The following is a 23,994-nucleotide window of genomic DNA, read 5'->3' on the forward strand; positions in this document are numbered from 1 at the left end:
GGGCCCCAACTGCACCCAAACTAACACCATTGCAGAGCCATTTCCAAAAATAAAATAAAATTATATCGCTAAACGCCAACGACCGAGCCGAGCGGCACCCCTGCCGAGCGGGTGCCGAGCGGCCAATCCGGCCGTTCATCTTGGAATCAACGGCCCGAATCGAAACATCTTTTTCCTTTTCTTTTTATTTTTTTTTAAATCCGTTCGGTACCTTTACATCCGGGCCATCCAAAACACTTTTGGACGGCCGAGATGCGCTCGGCACCGCTGCCAAGCACCTCTGCTTGGCAGCATCTCCCAATCCCGACCGACTCCTCTCTCTCTCTCTCTCTCTCTCTCCCCTCTCTCTTTCTCTCGTATCCCATTTAAACCGTCGTCGCCTCTCTCTCCAGAATGGGGGTAAAAACAGAAAGAAAACAGGGAGGAAGAGCACTCGCAAAAGGCCAGTGCAGTAACAGACAACTCCGTTGGAATTCCACTTTCCCTGCTTTTCTTTTCTTTTCCTTTTCCGTTTCCTTTTCCCCATTCAGAAACGACGTCCTCTCCTTCCAAAATCCCCCTTAGATCACCTTCCCCATTTTTCGAAAACCAGAAAAACGACGAAACCAAAAAACGCGTAAAACACGTACAAAGAACCATAGCCCGCAGGGACATTTTGCAGAGGGACTGTCCCTCCTGTAGACTGTAGAGGACACGGTTGTTATCTCTTTCGGTTACGTCTCTCAGATTCTTCTTCGATAATTGGTTCCTGCTTTCTTTCACCTACTTGGCAAAAAAAAAAGCCTGGCAGTGTTTGAGTTTCGTCGTAGTCGTCGTCATCATCAACATGGGCTTCCGTTCTCATCGATAGCAGTTACCTCTCTCTCTCTCTCTCTCTCTCTCTCTCTCCCCTGGTACGAGTAGTCTGGTTTTCTGAGGTTCTGTTTCGTGTCAGGATCGCCAAAATATCCTCTGCATTCTGTGGATCTGACATTTCGTAACCCTGAGTACTGAGGCTTCTGATAATCTGTAAGTAGAGTTTCAGACTTTTTTGCACCCCTCCTTTTTCATTATTGTTTTTCACCCTTTTTTTTTCACATGAAACTTTTTCAATTGGATCTCTTCCGGTAGTGTTTGGTTTCCGAGAAATAGGAAGAAATTGAGAGTTCATGGCGTATTTGTCCCTAATTGTCAGTTAAATTGTCAACCAAATAGGGTTGTGATCATGCTTTCTTCGTACTCCAATTTACTTGTTCCGAAATTGCTGAAATTTCAAACCGAGTCAATTTTAATTACTTTGACTCTCTTAATTAACATCGACTGTATTCTTCTACGTTTCGCAATAACTGTTGAGAATGGACGCAACGAAATACCAGGAATAAATACATCGTTCAGATCTGTTGAGACTTGAGAGTGATGGTTTTTCACTGGATTGTCTACCCCGTTTGTGATTTCACTCATTTTGTTGCTTTGAATTTGCAGGTATTTGAAACCGATCCAGAGAGTTCCTTCGATTTCGAGTCCTTTAGCATTTCGATCGGTTCAGAGATCAGTTGTTTTAGAGGCGAGAACATGGGGAAAACAGGGAGAGACTGGACACAGATCTACGCAATCTACGGCATGGACGACTGGCAAACCCCAGTGTTCCTCCTCCTCCACGCCATCGTCTTCTCCTTCCTCTCCCTCCTCTTCCTCCTCTACTTCACCCCGATCTGCGCCTCCCTCTCCCTCCTCCTCCCGCCCTCCGCCGCCAGATTCGCCGCCGGCTTCACCGGCTCCGTCACCGCCCTCTCCGCCGTCTGCCTCTTCTTCGCCGCCGCCAACATCTTCTACTCCGCCGTCTCACTCCACTGGGAGATGTCCCAGCGCATGGTCACCGCCGTCGCCGACTGGTCCGCCGTCAGGCACGCACTCGACGTCGGCTGCGGCCGCGGCATCCTCCTAAACGCCGTCGCACTGCAACTGAAAAAAGAGGGCAGTTCTGGCCGGGTCGTCGGGCTGGACCGGAAGAAAAAGACAACCGTTTCCACGCTCAGGACGGCCGGCATTGAAGGGGTGCAGGAGTACGTCACGTGCAGAGAGGGCGACGCGAGGAGGCTTCCCTTCACCGACAACTACTTCGACGTGGTGGTGTCGGCGGTGTTCTTGCACACGGTGGGGAAGGAGTTCGGGGGGAAGACGGCGGCGGCGGCGGCGGAGAGGATGAGGGGGCTGGGGGAGGTGGTCAGGGTTTTGAAGCCGGGCGGGGTTGGGGTGGTGTGGGACCTGGTGCACGTGCCGGAGTACGTGCAGAGGCTGAGGGAGTTGAAGATGGAGGAGATCAGGGTGTCGGAGCGGGTAACGGCGTTCATGGTGAGCAGCCACATCGTGTCGTTTAGGAAGCCGAGTCAGCATCTTGTGGGCCATGGCGAAGTCAGGCTCGATTGGAGATTCAACAGTATCTGCTGATCTTCATCATATAGGAAAAAAATAAAAATAAAAATAAAAATAAATAGGAGTACTTTAGAAAGTAATACGGATTCTCTCCGGTCCATGTTTTGGACATGACGAGACAATTCAGATCGAGACCGTTCATTTGTTGAAATCAATGGTTTGGAGGAAACCAAATCGTGGAATCTATCATTGAACGGTCCAGATGAGGACTGCCCCTCTCGAAAGGAAAATACTCTTCTTCTTTTTTGTGAACTTTTTAATTTTATTTTGATGATATAGAATCTGGGGAGACGAAGCCGAACCAGATGCTTTGAGTGGGAATGAAATGTATTGTGTTAATTTAGAAATACTTAAGAGAAGATGGATATTTACGTATATTTGGATATGTATACAGTATTCAAGGTTATGATTTTTGACATGGTTATTCAAGGTTATGATGTGAGTATACTATTTGTGTCGTTGAGTTTAATTTCGATCGTCTTTGAACTTACATCATCAATTTTATTTGCTATCGTCATCGATAGATCTTTTCTTTTGAGTGTTGCTATATGTACCGACCACGGGGAGGGAAAACGTACCGACGGCCGCCGGCGGGCCGTCTCCGGCCACCGGACGGTCGATCCGAGCCGTTCAAAAATTCTAAAAAATAAAACCGAGGGGGTCAACGCGGGAATCAAGGGCATCCGAGGTGTTTAGGGTGCTTGATCAAAGCACCCTTTTTTCGTGTATATATGTGTGTGTACATATATACACGAAAAAAGGGTGCTTTGATCAAGCACCCTAAACACCTCGGATGCCCTTGATTCCCGCGTTGACCCCCTCGGTTTTATTTTTTAGAATTTTTGAACGGCTCGGATCGGCCGTCCGGTGGCCGGAGACGGCCCGCCGGCGGCCGTCGGTACGTTTTCTCTCCCCCAATGGTCGGTACTCATAGATTTTTCGTTTTCTTTTTTTGTTGGTAACATATTTTACTTTTATTATTCAACTTGATAAGAAAAACCTAATATAGGAATGAATTCTTTCTAGAAAAAGTTTTGGTGTATTTCATCTTTAGCGTGCTTTAAAGTACTACGTTTCACAATCGATTTAGAATTGGAAAATATCAGTGAATCTGAGCCATTAATTTTCCTTTCACATATCCTTTCACGTACCCTTTTCATGTATCTTATCAATCCTTTAGAATTTCGTCGGTCTCGACCAAATAACCAATTGAGAAAACTCAAAAAAAATTATACAAAACCAAAAGGAAAAATTCCAAAATTTAGTGAGGTGGAAGTAGCCCATCGTGGAGTGTTAAGGATTGTGACTTATGAGAGATGGGTCTTAATTGATTTTGTACGATGAGTTGTTGTGAAGTCCACATCCCCTGCATCTTTTGATAGGGAAAATGGGCACACAGTGGGGCCTGGGGACCGGCCGGCCGGGGAATGGAACAGTTTTATGTACAGTAGCTTTTGGAATGGAAATAGAAATGGAAATGGAAATTCCTTTTGAGTTCGTTTGGGTCTCACAACTCGCAAGTCGCATCGCACCCACTTCCGTCCATCAATTATCGGGACAGGGCTGTAGCTATCGGGACATTTGATTTTGAGCTGAGCATTTTTCCATTGCCCATTTTTTGGGGGTCAGTCATCTAATCTAATGGTAGCCAAACCAAACCAAACCCAACGGCAAGGGCAAGGGCATTAGGTGCTGTTTGAAAGGGTTGCTTTTGGCATTTTTTTATCTTCTTCTTTTTGGTTTTTTTTGCTCGGCTTCTTCTTTTTGGTTTTAACGGTCAGAAATGTCCGGCTCAGCTCATGCGTACTTTAATTAATCGCCTCTCAAATTTGGCCAAACGCATATCATCCACGCTGATATTATGGAATTAATTAACAAAAGATTACGTGATGTTTCATCATCTTTCTCCACCACAAAGCATGTGGAGCGCAACAGACTAGGAACCTTCCCTCTCCCATTTGTCTCATGCGTCAAGATGTGGAACCAAATGGTCAGTACTTGAGGAGGCTTCCTGTTTAATTTGCATTTTTAATTTGGTGGGGTCGCGGTGACGGGTCTTGCAACGTGATGGGAAAATATTTCCTTTGACTCAACTATGACTGAAATCCAAACATTCAAAGTGGGTGGAGGTTCTCCCGTGCTCACGGTCAGGGAATAAACTACGTTGGTCGCTCAGCCCATTCTTCATCGAGTAAAAATAGAAAATACGGTCTTTTTCCGGGTGCAACACATCAAATGGTACTAATAGTAAATTACTAGATGATAAATTTAGCACTGTCTTCCATTGAATCGTTCTATACAGTATGATAAATAAAAAGAAAAATGGAATGGTGTGATTATGATGGTCAACAGTATACTATATATGGGTCTCATTTCAAAGGGTTTGGTGGATCCACATGGATTTGTTGAATTTTTTTCCCAACCATTTTGACGGTGTGGAGATTAATATTAATTGAATTGAAAATGATAAATATGGTATGATGCGACTTTTGCATGAAAGGGTTAGGGACCTAGGGCATGACTAATCAAGGTGGTAGATAGTCTCTTACCAAAAAGCAACTAGGTTAGGTTGTTGTTAGGTCTAATCCTATATAGTTTTTGATAGCGACACACTCTTTAGGAAAATTTGATTGCTTCTCTGAGCTTAAAAGTCAAAATCTTTTCTGCCATTCTTTGCTTAATGATTTTTCATAAGTTTTTATTTAATTTTTTTTTGAAAAAATGTATTTGGATCTACAATTTGCAAAAGAAAATGAAAATATCAAGGAGGTGCCGAAGTGACGAACCCAAATATATTCACCAATTGTTTAAGAATGTTTTAAAAAAATCATTTCACAACCACTGCAGTTGGTCAGTTATTGTCTCCCCTTTATGGAAAGTCTTGGGTTCGAGCTCCACAGAGGGCAGGCCCTTTAGAGAACCAGAGCTATGGATAGCTTTTGATCTCCCCGTGCTAACTCTAACACTCCCACTAACCCCCGCTGATGTATATCACCGTGGCAAAAAAAAAAAAAAAGTTCCTTATTTAAACACAATCTTTAGGTTGGGCCCATCTATAATTGGGCTCTCCACTAGGTGGTCGTGGATAAACCTAAGTAACAGGTCGTGTCGGGTCATGTTCGTGTCGTGTTAGTTGGATTCGTGTCACAAACCACCCAACCTGAACCCGACCCATTTAAAATTGGTGCTTCTCGAGTCGTGTTATTTTCGTGTTTCGTGTAAAAAATGCTCAACCCTAATCCGTTAACTTCGTGTCCTGTTCGTGTCGTGTTATCGTGTCCATTGCCTAACTCTATATAGAATTACAGATATACCATATTATATATATGTGTGTATGTGTGTGTTCGTGTTAATGGGTGACACATATTAGTAATTGTGTTGGTCATGTCAATTTCGTGTCTCGCGTGTTCAACCTGAACCCGACCCATTTAGAATTCGTGTTCTCAAGTCGTGTTATTTTCGTGTTTCGCGTCAGAAATGTTCAATCCTAACCCACTAACTTCATGTTCTGTTCTTGTCGTGTTATCGTATTTTGTGTCCGTTGCTCAGCTCCAGTTGTGGAGGATTGTGCTTCCCTCTAGCACGTATGATTTTGGTTCTTCTTCGTTTACATTTGCTAGAAGAACAACGTAATAGGGGGTCACATGAATGTGGATGTCCAACTTACCCCATTGGTTTTCCCTTTTATCGGATGCATACGCGTTTGCCTTCAGATGAATAAAATCTTCTTCCTTTTTTTTTGAAAAAGACTCTAATGATTCGAATATCTCATGCATAGTGTGAACCATAATGTATTGAAAAATAATTACTAATAGAAAAAGAAGGAATCTCGAAAATATCTCATGTTTGATTTTTACAAAAAGTTGGGACAGTAATGATTCAAAGAGGGAAATGCTATGAATTTAAAATGGAAAAGGCAAAGTAAAAGTCATTTGATTCAATTTAAAGGCGTGGAGATCAATAACACCACTCTCAATCATATACCTGGCGTGTACACACAGCGTGGGTTCTTGAGAGTAATTAAATGGATTCATCAACTATAACTAATCATCAAAAAAATTTCACTATGCTTGACGTTGCGAAATTTACGAGAAATTAGTTAGCGTAGTAATCCAAACGAGATAAATAACTCGTCGCAACGAGCAAATCTTGCGCACAAAAAAAAAGAGAGAATCTCTGCAATATTATTGATAAAAAGCTGCATAAACTCTAGGTTACAAACTCTTATATAGACCGAAACCCTAGAAATCTTAAAAATAAATTTGGAAAATAAGAAGTTCTAGAATTTGGGGCTTTTCCTAAAACTAAAAATGAGAAAAAAAACAAAACTTTTCCAAAAAGAATCAACTTAAAAAGAATTTTGTCAAATTGGGTAAACTGAAACTAAACACCGTTTGGACTTTCGGGACTTGGTTCAGTCCAACTGATCATGGAATTGGACCTCTACGTGTTCTACTCAAATGTCCGGGCCAACTTATAATTTCACTACGCTCGTTGTAGGACAATAAAAGTCGCGATTTGGGGCAATCACAAGTGATATTGGAGCCACGGCAATTAATTTGTTCAGAAAAAAAGATTTGTATTCTATTCTTATCTACCGAAAATTATTGGGTGCTCTTTAGACTCCACCCCGTGCTGTTTTAATACGCTCCCCTTACGTATTGATACGGAGTAATATATACTCGTAGTTGTGTAGCCCATAAAACCATGCATATGGGTTCTATACGCTTGGAGAGAAACATGTATAACGAAACGGTGAACCCTTAGGCCATCCACAGTAGTATAATCAAAACCCAATTGTTTTTAAAGTTAACAATGTTGGTGTAAAAGATTGTTCATAGTGGTATAATCAAAGTTAGCAACATCTTTAGAAATAATCAAATTTTGGGTTTTGGATAACCAAAATTAGCAACTTTTTTCAATACTCAAAAATTTGTAGACCCCATGTCACCTAAGTTAATTGGTTCCAAATTTTTATGGATGTTCGTTTCAGCTTTCATATTTTCTTCTTCGCCAACAGGTTCCAATTTTTTTTACACGCTTGTTTCAGCTTCTTTTTTTTTTCTTCTCTTCACTCTCTCAATCATCTACAATTCAACCCATCGTTGCAGTATTTTCCTCTTCTTCCCCGTTTCTATTTTATTCATGTTTCGTTCCTCTCATGTGGTTGAGTACATGAAAAATCTTGCCTTCTGTTCTAAATTCAAGAACAAATCTGATTTTCTCGAAAGATTAATAGAGTGGTGGATTTGTGCTATTATGGTTTGGTTAGATAGACTACAGAAATACGGAAAAAAGAAGAAGAAGAGTTTCTGTGTTGTTTTGACAGAGGACGCTAGGAAGAACAGGAGAAGAGAGAGTAAAATTGTAGTGAGACCCTTATTTTGGTTATGGACTAAAAATAACCATTGTGGACCTCAACATTGTTAAGTTTAACAACCCCTTAAATGAATAATCAAAAGCTGATGTGTCAACTTTTGGTTATTCATTTTTGATTATACCACTGTGGATGGCCTTATATACACGAGCAATGCTACGTACATACATAATACGTCGGTCTCTCCGAGACTCTGCTCCATACCAGGAGTCTTGTGCATTAGCTTTTTATTAGTCCTAAGCAGATATACTATTTTTATTAGTTTTAGGTTAAGTTCCGCCAAGGTCTTTTTGGGATTTTTTTCATTTTGTTTTGTTCTTATATTTTTTTTCGCGTTTGTTAATTTTGCGATAAACTTTTGTAAATCATTAATTTGTCTCGACGAAAGGAACCAGAAGAGAAAAAGTATGCGGATAAATAATTTATCTCTTTTAGTAATAAAAAAAAACCTTCAAAACAATAGATGTGAGCGATAAATTAGGGGATTTGATGAAGGGAACAGGTTTTGTAGGTAGATGTGAGTGATCAATTTCCGATTGAGACCAAACAGCGGCTAATCTTTTCAAAGTTGCCTTTTTTCCATTGAAATACAATTGGATGTTGCGTCCACATCTCAGAATTGTGGTGTTTTTCCACCACAGAAAAAAATGCATCATATTTAAGTGTTGCAAACAAACCAAAATTGCTTGCGAGCAGCTCATGGCTCGGCAGTCGGTTCGACTTGTTTATAAATCGAACTGAATTCAAGCTCGAGTTTTAGGCTCCTTTATTAAACAAGCCGAGTTCAACACTCAAAAAACTCGGCTCGACTCGCAGAAGCTCGACTCGTTTAATGAAGTTCAAGAGTCAAATTAACCAGGCTCGGCTTAATTACAAACGAGTTTTAGGCTTGTTTAATCGTTTAACCTCAAACACTACAAAGCTCGGTTTGTTTGCACCTCTAAGCTGCTTGTCTGTCTGATTGCTTCGAATTTCTTTCAAAAGAATCTTAATGATAACTTGGTCAATGGATACAGCAATAAAGACTGATTAAAGCTGTGTTAATGGAGGAAGGCCCAGTTATGTTGAGGTGGGTGTCCAGTCCATTTTATGTGGGCTAGACTCTTGAGTTTCAGGAACTCAGATTGGATTTGGGCCAAGCCCATTATACCTCCGGCAGATCTTGGCTAGCAGATCTTGGGACTTTGATTTATAATTTAATTGTTGGGACTTTTTATAATGCTTTTGATTTCTTCAATTAATGGTGATTGTGTGTTAAAAGTAGGACACATCTCTATAATATAAGAAACTAATATCACACTTAAATTGGGTAAATATTTTGAAGATTATGATCAAGAAGTGTCCCCCTCTACACTTAATTCCTGGCTCTGCCACTGCACGTTGATGAACGAGTCAAGTAGTAGTTTGTTCGAGCTATGATTTATAACCCTAACAAGCTTCAAAGAATGTCAATCTTGATTTGTTTAAATGATAAACCGAGCTTGAACTAGTTTTTAACGAACGAACACGAGCTCAAACTCGAATAACTTGGTTCGTTTAACAGCCCTATGAGAAAAGAACAACATAATTCCTTGCAAAGTCCATATTCTATTCTATGTAGCTGGTTTCATAATACAAAACTATATGTTGTTCAATAATTGGGCGTATGATACCATTAGGCTTCACATTCTATAGCCTATGGCAATGCAAATATAGTCAAATATGGTTACCAAATGATGCAGCAGTCACTAAAGAGAGATCCATTTTATGTGGGTTGATGGAATCCATGGAAAGGACTAGCTTTGCAACACGGGTTAACCTACTACCTCTTCGAATATGCATTTTGAATGTTACAGATAATTCACGAAAAAAAAATAGAGTAAGGTTGTCCACCTACTACCTCTGTACAATTTAACTTCTCGTGAGCGAGATACACGAGCATTACTTATGAAATAATCCTACTTTAGTTGACTGAAAGAGGAATCAACTCTCAGCCTAGCTCTATAAAAAGTTTTGGTTCAAAAAATCCAAATTTCATGGATCATCCAATATTTTTCTGATCCCAGTTTCGTTTTCCGAATACAACAAACAAGTGGAAGCTGTTAGATGCTTCAAGTGCGACCATGAAAATTCGAGTGGCCCAGAAGACATCAAACAGCTCACAAAGCCACATAATTATCTAGACTACTACAGTTGACTTATTAAAAACTGAAGGGATATTTCGAAATTCTAACTCTTCCAAGGACCCACGTACCTCTAATTTGTGGATAGGCAAACACTGTTAGATAATATGGGCCCCTCCCTCTAAATTATGTTTTTTTTTTCTTTTTCCTTTTTGGTACCAGGGAAATAACTGTACAACCAAGCCACTAAATGGATTCGATTGCGTAACCCATACCTCCTGGAGAGGTAGCGTGGTCATATCAGTTACGACCCCTTTATTTACTCGGTAAGGTACTTACCCTGTGAGAAATCGGATCCTAGACCTCAAGAAGTGCTCTCAAAACATGAGCATCAGCCTGAACTACTAGGGTAACCTCTGTCGTGTGGTTTCTTTTCTTTTTGTTATTTTTCTACATCTATCTATAGATAATAAGAACCTCATAGCATGGTGAGTTGGTTTGAAGTTCCACAAGGACCACAAGACAGCTCTGATGGGCCATACTATTGCTGAATCATCGAACAAACTTTGTGGTTCACAAATATTCATGGCATACCCATATCTTGGTTTTAGAAAACATAACCTAAAAATCATGGGTAAACATACCATAGCATAAACTAAAAATTCAGGGGTTTGACCATTTTTACAGAAAAATACTTGGAATGAAAAAGGTACCCAAACAAGATTAATTCATTTTGGCTGTGCCCATGCCACCCTAAACTTGAACCTTACCTAGTCAATGCACTTCAATGTTTGATTGTTTATATGTAATCTCTATAATCTGTCTCTCAATATGAACCTTTATCTTATCGTAGTTATTTTCACACTAAAGTTTGTTTTTCTACCATATATGTCTATTCATTTTTATTTTACTCTTGTAAGTGAACCTTAAGACTTTTTGACAATCCCTTCCTAGCTTTGCTAAATTGAAAATTTGGAAGAAATTTTATGTGTCGTATAAACTATTGTTTCTGTGAAAAAACTCTGATAAAATACAAGTGTCATTTGACCGTTTAAGTTAAGTAAAGAAGACTGAAAAGTTGAATACGTTTATAGGAGATGGCAAGTGTAATGTCTGGATGCATTTCGGTTTCATCGTAGTGAAAGATCTAAATTTCTCTATTTAATTTAAGTTTGACTAAAGATTGTTGGATATGTGACCTTGATTCATCCACGAAATGTAACAATTTCTGATAATTCTATGTGGACTGCGTTCATCATCCTAAAAACAACATTGGGAAAAAAAATACAGTGCATCATACCCCACAGATACCAATCGTAGTTCTCTTTCCCCATCCAATCCATAAACCAAAACACAAAATTCAACACCGACTTATTTTTCCTCATCTTATCCAATAGAGCAATCCACGCCAATTCACCCTTGTGCTAAATTTGTTGCCAAAAATAAAAATTTGACATCAAGGTTGACAAAATCCTCTACACTTTGTGTCGACACTTCAGTAATTCTCAATTAGTTCTATTATACAAAGTTTTTAAATTCATAAAAAATATTATAAGTTAAAAGATATAAGTAATGAAAAATGACACATGTATAAGAAATTGACATCCTTTTTATGACGGAGGAAGTAATTGTCAAATCAACTCATTTAGGCTTCGTTCCGTTGTTGAAAAGGTTGAGTGAGAAATAGATTCCCTCGGAAAGTGAAGTAAAGGAAAATAAAATATATTTTCAAGTGTATTCACAAACAATCTTGTAAGAGAACTAAAATTTCTTCCTTTTGGCAAGATCTATTTTGTAGGAATGTGTTTTCCAGTAAGATAGTTGAAATTGTGGCCAAAAAGATTACAAGAAAGTTATAATTTTTCCATCTTTTTCGTGAACTAAACGGGGCCTTAATTTGCATCGACAATACCATTTTTGACATTAACGAATTAAATAACATAATGCGCGAGCGGATGCTGGTGTGGGAGCGTGAAAATAATTTTTTTAAACCTCCCAAATAATTAAAATTTGCAAGTATGTGAATTGAGAACACGAACTGCGGATCGAAAATGTGAGCGCAGACTATTTTGAAGAATTTTGTGAGTAAGCTAACGGAGGCCAAATCACCAAAACCCCCCATATAAAAACCCATCTCCCCTCATCTGTTCAACTAGGAGAAAAAGAAACCACGTCGATTGATTTATTCCCCAAATCACTCGTTTCCTCCCGCATCTCACCCATGGCCACAACCGCCACCACCATCGCCCCCCAAACCTTCCTCTCTCTCTCCTCCCCCAAACCCAAAAGACCCACCAAGCTTTCCTTCAAACCCACCCACCAGATTCTCTCAAGACCCAACCATAGAGCCCGGCTCGTCCTGGTCGGATCCGTACCCAAAGAGCTCGACGTCATCCCAGTACAGAGCAGTGACGCTACAGACCAACAAGACGGCGTCGTTTTAGGAACGGAGAGGGAAGTTGAGGGTGGAGAGAGAGTAGTGAGTCAGGTGGTCGGTGGGTTCTCTGGTGAAGGGAGGTTGTCGTTTGAAGGGGCTGGGGGATTTTCTTCGGCTGGTTCTTCTTTGGGTGGAGGAGAGAGTGAAGGGGAGGATTTGGGGAAGTGGGTTGATAGAGGGATTAATGCCGCGATTGTTTTGGCTACGGGGAGTTTTGCCATCTCAAAGTTGCTTACCATTGACCAGGATTATTGGCATGTGAGTATTTCCTCACCAGTTGCGTAATTATGTGTGGTTGTGTATGAGATTGTGTTTGTCTATGTTTTTTTTGATTGGTAAATTTTAGGATGTATGACAGGATGAGTTTACTTATGTTTATGGGCGTGTTTGCGACAGCTGTAGATACAACTTTTAGCTTCAGATTCTGCTGCAAATTTTAGATTCTGGATTTAGCAGAAGTTGAGAAACTTGTTTGTTGTAGCTGCGAGATTATGAAAATTTCATTCTCTTTTGAGAATTTGTGCTGCAAAATCCCAAATGCTACCCAAACCCAGCTTTGGGATTTTGAGAATTTCATTCTTTTTTAGTTTTTCAGAATGTGAAGAATCCGAGAATCCGTTATCTAGAATTTTTGGCAAACACTCCAAACTGATTTTGAAAAGCTACAAAAAAAGAAAAAAAATAAATGAATAAATTCTTGCAAAAACTCACTATATACTCCACGCTGGGTCACACACAAGCATGTCCAAATCGTGCTATAGAAAAAAGTAAAGAAAAAAGGAGAATCTTGAATAGAGATTAATTGGAAAACTGGGATGTGAAAGTAGAGAAGAGGGTAGATTGGGGCAAATATGTGTGAGCCAACTTCAAAGCCGACGTTCACAGTAACACACCAGGATTGTTCCCTTTATAATGGATGATATGTTTGTTTTAGGAAGTACTAATGGATTTGCTTATGTTTATATGTATTGTGTATGATTGGTAATTTTTAGGAACTTTATGACGGGTTGTGACATTGTTGTGTTGGACTTGGGATTATGTTTACACGGTTAGAAGCGATTTGTGTGCTTGCAATTTGGGAATGGGCCGGGGTTGTTTCTTGTGGCTTTATTGCCGGAGCTTATGCAATTTAATTTCTCACCAGTTGTATGATATGTGGGTGAAACTATAGGCTTATGTGTAAAGCATTTTATGTCGAAGAAACTCATTTTCTGTCTCTCATAGGGATGGACCCTGTATGAGATTGTGAGATATGCACCTCAACACAACTGGAGTGCTTATGAGGAAGCCCTGAAAACAAACCCAGTTTTAGCGAAAATGATGATAAGTGGAGTGGTTTACTCTTTAGGGGATTGGATTGCTCAGGTTAGTTGTTGATTTTGTTGTTCTATGACCAATGGGATTTGTTGCTTCTAGATCTTGGCATTACTCATCAATTTGTTCATATTCAATGAATATGCAGTGCTGTGAGGGAAAACCACTTTTTGAATTTGACCGGACACGAATGTTCAGATCAGGCGTTGTGGGCTTTACATTGCACGGATCCCTGTCACATTATTATTACCAGTTTTGTGAGGTAATCAAGATAGCCTGATTTCTCTAACAGTTGACTGTCTGACTTATAGTTTGATATTTTGATTTTGTTGGGGCTCCCTAAAGCAAAATTTTTTGATTTCAGGAACTGATTCCTTATCACGATTGGTGGGTCGTTATTGCTAAAGTAGTCTTTGATCAAACAGCATGGGCTGCTCTTTGGAACAGCATCTACTTTATTGTCTTGGGATTCTTGCGCCTTGAATCTCCAGTTAGTATCTTTAATGAATGGAAGGCAACATTCTGGCCTATGTTGACTGTAAGAATACTTTCTTCTCTTCATTTGTATTCTCTGTCTTCAATACCTTAGGACCTTAGGTATGAGTCCTTCTGTATGTCCTTGTTTTCTCCAGCTAAAAGGGGTTGGAAGGGTCGCCAATCAGCATGGTTTAGTTAAGCGACATCCTACATTTCATGGGCTTCATATTTTCTGGATTTTGATGATTTGGGCAATCTCCAATTTTCAGTGAACCTTGTGATTATGATATATGTGTAGTTCATGTCATGTTCCATGCCTGTCTCTATGTAATCTGTGGTTCTAAATTGAATTTACACACTTGGTTAACTGCATAAATGTTGTCTTGTACCAACTCATTGGGAATATATAGATGGTTTTCAAGGACTTCTTATTTATTTACCTTATAAATGGTGGTTTTGAATGTTTCCTATGTATACATGTTTGCTCTGTATCTAACGATGCTGTGGACCGGGGTAATTTATCAGGCTGGGTGGAAGCTCTGGCCATTTGCTCATCTTATTACCTATGGTGTGATCCCTGTGGAACAGAGGCTTCTTTGGGTTGACTGCGTAGAGCTCATTTGGGTGACAATCCTTTCGACGTGAGTGTTAGATCTGGATTCAGAATATCTTTCAGTTAGGCTATATCTTTTAAGTAAATCTTGCATTTGTTGCAATTATAGAATCCTCAATCTTACAACTGCTGCTGCTTAGAACTTGTAACGAAATCAAGGAACACACACCTTTTCGCTTTTGAAGTGTACTATGGTTCTTTCTATCCTTTAGTTTTCTAACATTGGTTGACAATCTTATATGTTAGATACTCAAATGAGAAGTCAGAAGCAAGAATATCAGAAGCAGAAGCCGATTCCAGTTCCCCTTCCATAGGGCCTCCCGAGGTAGAGAAATGAATTATGGACATGAATACATGTAAATAGTGGGTGCCGCATTGCATGATTCTGATCCACTTTTTTCCCATCAATACTTAATCCGACTAGGTGTGAATCAGTAGCGCGAAGAAGAAAAGAGTCGGTCAGTTTATTCCTGATGCTGCTGAAAGATGAAATCCTTGTACTTGACGGACCTTGGCCTAAGACGTGCGTAGGCAATGGGGTGATGGCTGGAGATTCTGGTTGTAGTTTATACTACACACATCCTCAGGGAATTCGCACGTGTATCGTATCGTATGTAAATCCACTTGTACAAACTGCTCTATTCTTTGGAGGTCAAATGTAACTAACTTGTCTTTATTTCTGCTATGTAGGCAATTCGGGTCCAGTAATATAGTTTCGTCTAAACCCATTCATTTATAATTAGCCCAAATCCATATTTAAATATGGGTTTTAATTGGGCCAATTTAATAAACCCACTGATTTTATGGGTTTAGATGGGTTGGTAATGGGTAGAACTCAAAAAATGAGAGAACCTAAAATTCTCGTGCTCAGAGACAAAATTACTCCACTTAACGGCCACTGATTCTATTATGTGGGGCCTCCCACTTCTCCCTCTCGTTCAACAAGCTAGCGTAAGAAAAAGACTTGAAATTTTCAAATTTTTGGAAAATGAGGTCAACATCTTTCAGCAGAACCTTTACAAACAACATAGGCACAAACATTTTTTTCGCATTCCTTGATGAAAGACGACAAAAATTCACATTTGTTAAATTTGTGTCAAATTATTTTTGATTTTTTTAGTTCTTTTCGTCGAGAAATAAAAAAAAAGTAAAAGAATTATGATCAAAATTCACAATCTTTTGAATAAAGACAATTAAGTAAAAAATTCTACGGTGTAGTATCTTTTTGAGACTGTGTTCACAAAATTATGAAACTGTGTTCTACTAAGTCAAATAAGAAATAATGGATGATGCTATGGTGTCTCCAGTCATTTTGGGGACACCATAATTTTTAGTATAACTTCACCATTATGAGCATAACTAAAACCCATTACAAGCATAACAAAACTCAAACAAGGCATAACTAAGGAATATCCAAAAAACCAACCAAGGCATAATCAAACCCAACCAAGACATAACAAACAAGTTATGCCTTGTTATGATTTTGTTATGCTTGTAATGAGTTTTGGTTATACTCATAATGGTTTTGTTATGCCAAAAGTTACGGTGTTCCCAACATGACCGGGGACACCGAAGTCATTCCCAGAAATAATTAAGTACTTTTTTGAATTAAAGATGATGTATTGTGAGAGAATGGTCTGTCTCGTAAAGTGAAAAATAAGTACTAAAAAAAAAGAACCTTAGCGGAACGTGGTTTGAGTTTCAATCATAATTTTTCACTTTTCCGATTCTTTTCATTGAGATGAATCAATAAATAACAAAAATTTAACGCAAAACAAACAAATGCAAACAAAATAAACCACTTAACTTATTGAACCAAAACAAGTCCCTCTCTCTGTCTCTCACCCCCAAAGATGCGAAAAGTCTGCCTTATTTGTCTTTATTCAAAAAAAAAAAAAATGGTTTGGATCATGATTTTTTACAGGATTCTAAATGTTAGGGTGAAAATAAGGATCGAATTTGATTGTAAAATAGGCATTATAGATCATCAGAATTCTATGTATTGGCAGTTCTTATGCCCCTGCTTGGATTGCCTCTGTTTTCGATTTGGGATTGCCTCTGTTTTAGATTTGGGATTGCCTCTGTTTGCCATCGTTACTGAGCCCACTCTCTCTCTCTCTCTAGTCAATCTATGGTGGGTAAATGAGTCAGTTGGTGGATGAAGTGGCAGGAAAGCAGCTAAAAGTAATTGAAAAGGAAAGAAAACGGGTCGGGTTGGGTTGTGTTTGGGTATGACTTAACCCATATTTGACCTAACCCGTTTCGACCCATCTACTATCAACGCATATTTGACCTGCCCATATTCAACCCATGACCCATTTCAATCCGTCCGTTTGCCACCTCTATTGCTATGGAATGTAAAGTTGATACTTTTTGAAGAACACAAGCACACACGAACATTAATAGTATCCATATAATCCACAATCAGTGCGTGACACAGACCTAGCCTTTGGGCTCTGTGTATGCACGAGGTGACTGCGTTCGATAGTTCTGTTTGCTCAATATGAATGAAAACAATGGATTGGCTTTGGTTTCCTCGTTTCAAACCATTTTAGCAGCCGATATGAACCCCACACAAATCAAATGAAAGCAGCATAAACTGCTGATATTCCGATAAGGCCCTATTCCGCTAAGGTTAAGTATTCATTTTTCGTTTTACGAAACAAGTCATTCTCTCACAGTATACATTACCTTAAAAAGGGGCCTAAGTATAATGAAACTGGTACCGAGAATTTGATCATTATTTTGTGACAGACCCATTTTTCGTGGCTTGTTTAGATATCTGAATGGGCCTTTAGAAAACGGTCTCAAGTATGTACGTACTCTGCAGAATGATGGGCCACGCATTTTCATCAACCCAATGAAATCCATAAGTTCATTCAAGAAAACTCTCTCTCTCTCTCTCTCTCTCTCTCTCTCACAGTGCACCTGTGCATGACGGACGGACTATTGCTTCTTGTAATCGTTTCCAAACAATATATATCGATCTTTACTGGGATATATATATAAACAAATTAATATAATATATACATATATATTTAAGCACACAGATAAAATGTAACGATTATAAAGTTCTCTTGTACTCTTTCCTTGGAAAGGTATATATGGAATTGAGGGATATTAATTTCTTGCGGTTTCAAAGATAATGATTCGTTTTGGTGACATCAAAGAGAAAAAGCCATTTGTGAGGTAGTTAGCCTCTTATTTTCTCAACATATATATGTGTGAAATGTGCATGGGTGATCATGCATGGAATGGAATACATTTAGCCATTGTCTTATCCATTGTTGCAAGAAAATGACACCCATAATCATATATCCAAGAAGTTGTAAATATAGCTTATACATATATATAGGATCGAGCAAATCACAACGATGGTTGTTTTGTTTTGTTTTGTTTTGTTTGTTTTACTTTTTTAAGTAACCCGGTAAACCAAAATAAGCCTAGTGCCGTGGTCGAAGATTGGTTCTTGAATAATTTCTATTCAAGCCAACTTAAATGCATCTTAGTCGCTAGAGAGAGCATGTTTAAATTAGTCTGGGCAAAGCCCTGTATAGACTAGCCCTAAGAGAGTTAATAGCATGTAGAAGATTTCGAATCTGAGACTTAGGAGGGAGCAAACTTCTAAATCAATTCTTTGATGGTCAAATTTCGAACCTGACCACCAAGAGATTGTTAAGGAAGGCATCTTTCAAGATAGAGATGCAATATCACAACAAGGCATCCAAGTGAGTGATTGAATTATCCCTTTCGAAACAAGTTTTCTGCAATAGTTACCTTCAACCCTATTCCTTAATGGTAGATTGTCTTTTTCTTTATCTAGGAAGAAATCATGCTAGGGTTACATTATAAGGGGGAGAAGAAAAAAACTGAGACTTTAGATTTTAGGTGCGAACAAATTTCAACTTTTGTTTATCTTAGTATCGAATTTTCCTTCTGAGAGATTTTCAATTTCATAGGTTTTACAAGAGCAATGGTACACAGGAAATGTACCTCGAAAAGGTAAATTAACAGTACAGATTCACTTTAGAAGATAAATCAAGGGTACAACATCTTTTCACTTTGTAGTTTCCCTTTATACATATGGACGTTTATAGCAAGAGTATAAAGTACACGAATCGAGGGAAGAGGTAAAGTAAAGTACATACGTATACGAGTATAATTCATACTTGTACACGCATGACTACGTATAGAGAAGGTTAGTGAAATGGTAAGTCTGTGCGATCAAAAAAGAAAAAAAAAGAAGAAAAGAAATGGCAAGTGTGTGAATAGTACTTATAATTGACTAGGGTAATGAATTTCAACTTCATTTTTCTACATATGCCCTCAAAAATTTTCTTTGCCAATGACTTTACGCGAATGCCCTTTTGTACGTTGGTTCGCTCCTCTACATACGAAAGGGTAATGCTGCAAGTTCACGCGACTAAAAACAAAAAAGGGAGCATAAATTTTTAAAAGAGGAGTGCATAATAAAAAGAAATTTTCACATATTTGTAGTATAGCAATATAATACCTATCTACATCTTCCTCTGCAGACTTCAAGCTACTATGTATCATATAGACATATACTATGCATCTATGCTATACCCGGTAACCCGGCCACCTCCAAATACTGTTCTAATTAGAGTACCAACTCAAGCCATGGAGTTGATACGGTTGTTGAAAAACCCCCATATCCCCCACCACTGTTTGCTGCTGCAATAAGGTGGCTTGTGGGATTTGGCTTAGCAGAGTGGCGATAGAATTCAGGTTCTGATCATCTGTCCTTCCTATGCTTCCATTACGCGTACCTTCATTGAACCTCTTTGTACCACCCTCGTCCTCATCGGCCCAGTACACCAACGGGAGTGCCCGTTTCAAGGGCAGAGCATTAGAAGTACCGGAAGTGACCATTGAGAGAGAACCAGCGTGGTGGTTGATACTTCCTTGGTTGTCTAGCATTTCATCGAGCATGTTGTGGGCGTTTTCGAGCATTGGGCTGTAGCTTGTGGCTTTCAATTGTGGTTGTGGTTTTGGGTGTGCTAAGGTTGAAAGCATATTGCACATGGAATCATCCATTTCGTGGTCCACTGGCCTTGGTGTGTTGTTCTTCTTGTAGATTCGGCATAGCACCCAATCATCAAGCTGAAACAAACAATCAAAGTAGATTATCATCATCCATTAGTTTTCATAAATCAAGAAAATCAAGCGAACAACAAACATGCCAAGACCAAGAGGCTTTGGCCGAATGGCATAGGGGTGCACTCACAATTTGTTTGGAACCTACGGAAAAGAAGGAAAAATGATTTCCTCTTGTTTGGTTTGATGAGAGGAAACAAGAAGGAAAATAGCATAACAAAAAATAATTTTCCGCTGCAATATCTTCCTCCCGACTTTCCTTTCCTTTTCCTTCGCAAAGTTGCAAACAGGTGTCAGGAAGAAGGTCAGGGGTTCAACTCTTCTTCCAATATGTTAATCTAACGATTCTAATAATGCTACGTTCAATTAGTCCTTAAATATAAACCACACGGTGGTTATTTGCTAATTTCGAAGAGTAAAGAGGGCAATCCGAACGAAGCCCGAACCACAGATGGGTCAAAGTGAAATTTACCCGAGAAATACTATAAGCACGAATTTTGTCAAGAAAATCTTGTAAAAGTTATGAAGCTGTGACATTTTTTTGATAGAGAGTCATATATACAAGCTTGGTGTTAATTTCGGCTTTACAATTTTGGATTGTTTTTATTCAACGTTTTTTTTTTTTTTTTGAATTTTGAGTCAAATTTTTACGAATAGTCATACAAGCTTGAAATGATAGCATCTTCCGTCTCTCTCGTATCTATCCATAAAGCAAAAAGGATTAACATCACTAAAGTGCATGTCCAGTCGGCAAAATAGTCATAAAGTAAAATTGAGATGTATACCATTTCTTCTTTCAGTATCTTTGCAACTTATGATATATACATCACTAAGCACTAATTGATGGAATGGGATCGAGATGCTGCCAAGCATTTTCCTGTAGAGTGGATTAATCTTAATTAACCGAGTACGTAATAGGCTGTTCAAATTTGTAGCGATTGGTATGCGCTCATGTATATTCGATGCGAGCCGTTAGTACCGAGATGAACGATCGGATCAACCGCTCAACAGGGAGCGACTCGGCAGCATCCCAGCTCTAATTGATGTATTAGATGATCAGCACGACAATTAATTTGAAAAAATAGACAAATCTTGTAGTACAACAAATCATGTTAAAATAGAATTATCATAAACTTAAAGGTGGTCGACTTTAAGTCATGCTTGAAACGCAACTTGCCATGTAAGTCAATAAATCTACGTACTAAAGTGAACAAAATAGGCACTTTAACTTAATTGAGATAAGCACATCGCGCGATCGACTTCAAAATGTTTTTGCTCTTTTATAAATGTAATAGAGAATTGATTTTCACATTTCTTTTCCCCAACCGCGGTACTGTTTTTTATGCATGTGAATTTACTACATTTCTCTTGATCGACGTGTGAAAAGCAAACTAATGAAAGGGTAAAATAGTAATTTCAATCACGTAAAAACAAATAAAGGAGTGAGAATTGTAAAAAGGGCGGGAAAAAATCACTACCAAAAGTAATACTCCCCCTTCCTTTTAGTTTGGATGTTTCACGATTCTTGTCCATTTTGACTAATCAATGAGAAAAGATTTCAACCCGTTCCTTATTCGCCTTTCATCTCGATATTCAAATTCAAACATAACAGCGCGGAGGAAAAAATGAATTAGAATCTAAAAAGTAAAGACTTTCGTATCTTGTCCCCTTAAAGAATTAGATTCCAAAGAGGCACAAAATTTTTTGGAATAGGGGAGTAGTAATTTCTCAATACTAGAAAGTAGAAATGATACTTTACCCTCAAGGAGCCTTTATTGTGGCCAGCAAGGAAACCTGGTGGCTTCGAGCTCGGTTTGTGATCGGCTATCCTATACTCATGCATGACCCAGCTGGTTTTGATCCCTTTTGGCGGCTTCCCTTCGTAGAACACAAGTGCTTTCTTCACCCCGACCTTTTGAGTTCCGCCGGAGGTGAGTATGGGCTTATCGGTCCCGGTTGCCTTCCAGTATCCAGAAGTCGCTGCCCGGTTGGGCCGAGCCCCGTTCGGGTACTTCCGGTCCCTTGGAGTGAAGAAATACCATTCGAGTTCGCCGAACGTGGCCTTTGCTGCAAAATTTTGGATATTAATAGTAAATGATCGAACAACTTCTGATTAAAAAAAGAAAGAAAAGATAATCAAACAACTGATCGACTAAGGTGCTATTTGTACGGCTAAAAATTTAATATGTTGATATACTTATATAGGCTTAACTTTAATATAAAGTTACACTAATTTAACCGCACTCCCAAGGAAGATGCGAAAATCAAGTACTCCATATTGATTTTCGCACTCTCCAAATTTAACAATTCGGGGAGTGTCTTCCACAAAAAAAAATAAAAAATTTGAAAAGTGCAAAAATCAACGTTATATTAATTTTCGCACTGCCAAAGAGAATACGGTTAACAAATTGGGGAGAGAAAAAAATCAATCCCCTAATTTTTGTTTGTTTTACCAACTTTTGTTATGAAGACTTTATCATAATAGTAGGATGGGGCCGGGCAGTGGAATATCTGAAATAAAGCCACCATTTTGGTGAATATTTGACTATAAAATCATAAATCATTATGCATGTCTTGATTTTTATTATAGTTTATATATTCGACCACATATATTTATCCTATACAAAATCATCATTTTGCATTAATTTTTTTTTTGATTCGTACAGATTTTCATCGCAATGATTCAGAAGAGGAATATTAGAAGATAACCATAAGCCATCCATTATCGAAAAAAATTTCAGTGCCGAGTGGGTACCACGTGGTGTTTGCTCGCACATCCGAGCCGTCCATTCAGTGTTTGAACGACTCAAATTTGAAGAGAGAAAAAGGAGAGAGAAAATATTAGAGTGAGAGGAGAAAGAGAGTTTCAATCCAAACCGTCCAAAAGTGTATCGGACGGTTCGGATGCCCCGAGCAAATACTACGTAAGTTATGTCCGCTCGGCACTGAAAAATCTCTCCCCATTATCATTTACTATTCACTTTTCCTATTCGCATATCATCATCCCACGAGTTGTACGATAATAGAGAGAGAGAGAGTTATGTCATGACTCGTGCAAACAGAATTTTCGTCAAAAAAATCAACATTTATACTGTTGTTGCTTTACGATCATATCATTCTGGACGAATTTTATGGAAGAAAAGTAATCGTGTATCTATATATCAGTAGACATATCACATATGAGCTCGGGATTAATGTGTACACCGACACATATTTGCTGAGGATTGATCGAGACATACGTAAGATGATTCGGATATATATATGCGAGAGATGCAGTAACAAAATTATATATATCTAAACTACCCTAGATTACCCGGGAGCTCCCATGGATCAAACTTGTACAATTCGATCTCGGCTATGATCGCCACCGGGAGGGGAGCCGAAGCCGCTTTCTTCTTCAGGTAGTGCACCACCAGCTCCTCGTCCGTCGGGTGGAACCGAAACCCCGGCGGCAGGTTCGGCTGCTGCGACCCCGTCGACGAATCCGCACTCTCCATGTATATATATACACCTAATTACTAATCAGTCTCCCTATAAATATCGACCCTTAATCAGTTTTCTGAAAATTTTGATCGGAAAAGATCGATGTGTGCAATGGTTAGCTGAAAATGTTGGCAAAACCCATCTTTTATAGGTACGGCTTACCACGCGGCTGTTATCCGGTACGATCTGATTTTTGCAGCCAGAGCCAATGGCTGCGGGGCACGTGAAAAGCAGAGGGGTATACTGGTCATTTGACGGTTGAATGGACTGGCGTGTAGGGAGGCTGCGGCCGCAGGTGATTAGAGCCGATGATTACTTCTTCTTTTTTTTGAAAAATTCTAAAATCAGTCCATTAAACTGACAATAATAAGTGTGTAAATGTGTATTAAAGGGTGCAAAAAATACACAGAATTACATATTTTTTTTATTTTTTAATGTACTTATCGTCAGTCCAGTGACCATAGCAAGACTATTTTTTTTGATCCTCGAGCCGATGATTACGTGATTGGGATTTTTTGCGAACTGAGGTTTGAGCCATTAAGTGGTCGAAACGTGTCATTCCAGGTGGGTAAGATGTTGACACGTGGGTTATGAGTGTGTGGGGACATGTTGCGCCTGCAAGGTGACAGAAAAGAGATGATGAGACAGAGAAAGAAATCTC

At 39.1% G+C, this 23,994-nt stretch overlaps 3 protein-coding genes across 4 annotated transcripts; 2 read left to right on the forward strand and 1 right to left on the reverse strand.

The window, feature by feature from the left end:
• Positions 1-316: 316 nt before the first annotated feature.
• Positions 317-2,879, forward strand: LOC131323328 (uncharacterized). The gene is made up of 2 exons (XM_058355061.1): positions 317-1,008; positions 1,462-2,879. The coding sequence occupies exon 2, from the start codon at positions 1,552-1,554 to the stop codon at positions 2,425-2,427; it is 876 nt and encodes a 291-aa protein (XP_058211044.1). The 5' UTR covers positions 317-1,008; positions 1,462-1,551; the 3' UTR covers positions 2,428-2,879.
• A 9,129-nt stretch (positions 2,880-12,008) lies between these two features.
• Positions 12,009-15,412, forward strand: LOC131323329 (uncharacterized). 2 transcript variants are annotated; one of them, XM_058355064.1, is made up of 7 exons: positions 12,009-12,586; positions 13,553-13,693; positions 13,791-13,904; positions 14,007-14,180; positions 14,645-14,760; positions 14,979-15,057; positions 15,157-15,412. In XM_058355064.1, exons 1-7 carry the CDS (start codon positions 12,113-12,115, stop codon positions 15,160-15,162), a joined length of 1,104 nt encoding a protein of 367 aa, XP_058211047.1. In that variant the 5' UTR covers positions 12,009-12,112; the 3' UTR covers positions 15,163-15,412. The 2 variants fall into 2 exon arrangements, with proteins under 2 accessions (XP_058211047.1, XP_058211046.1); XM_058355063.1 differs by having other exon boundaries at positions 14,979-15,412.
• A 3,787-nt stretch (positions 15,413-19,199) lies between these two features.
• LOC131323330 (NAC transcription factor 56-like) lies at positions 19,200-23,457 on the reverse strand. Its single transcript, XM_058355065.1, has 3 exons — positions 23,164-23,457; positions 21,610-21,917; positions 19,200-19,856 (listed from the first exon to the last, which is right to left on the reverse strand). The coding sequence occupies exons 1-3, from the start codon at positions 23,345-23,347 to the stop codon at positions 19,350-19,352; spliced, it is 999 nt and encodes a 332-aa protein (XP_058211048.1). The 5' UTR covers positions 23,348-23,457; the 3' UTR covers positions 19,200-19,349.
• Between the last annotated feature and the right edge of the window lie 537 nt (positions 23,458-23,994).

Source organism: Rhododendron vialii, chromosome 4a, assembly GCF_030253575.1.
Source record: "Rhododendron vialii isolate Sample 1 chromosome 4a, ASM3025357v1".
Classification (NCBI taxonomy): Eukaryota; Viridiplantae; Streptophyta; class Magnoliopsida; order Ericales; family Ericaceae; genus Rhododendron; species Rhododendron vialii.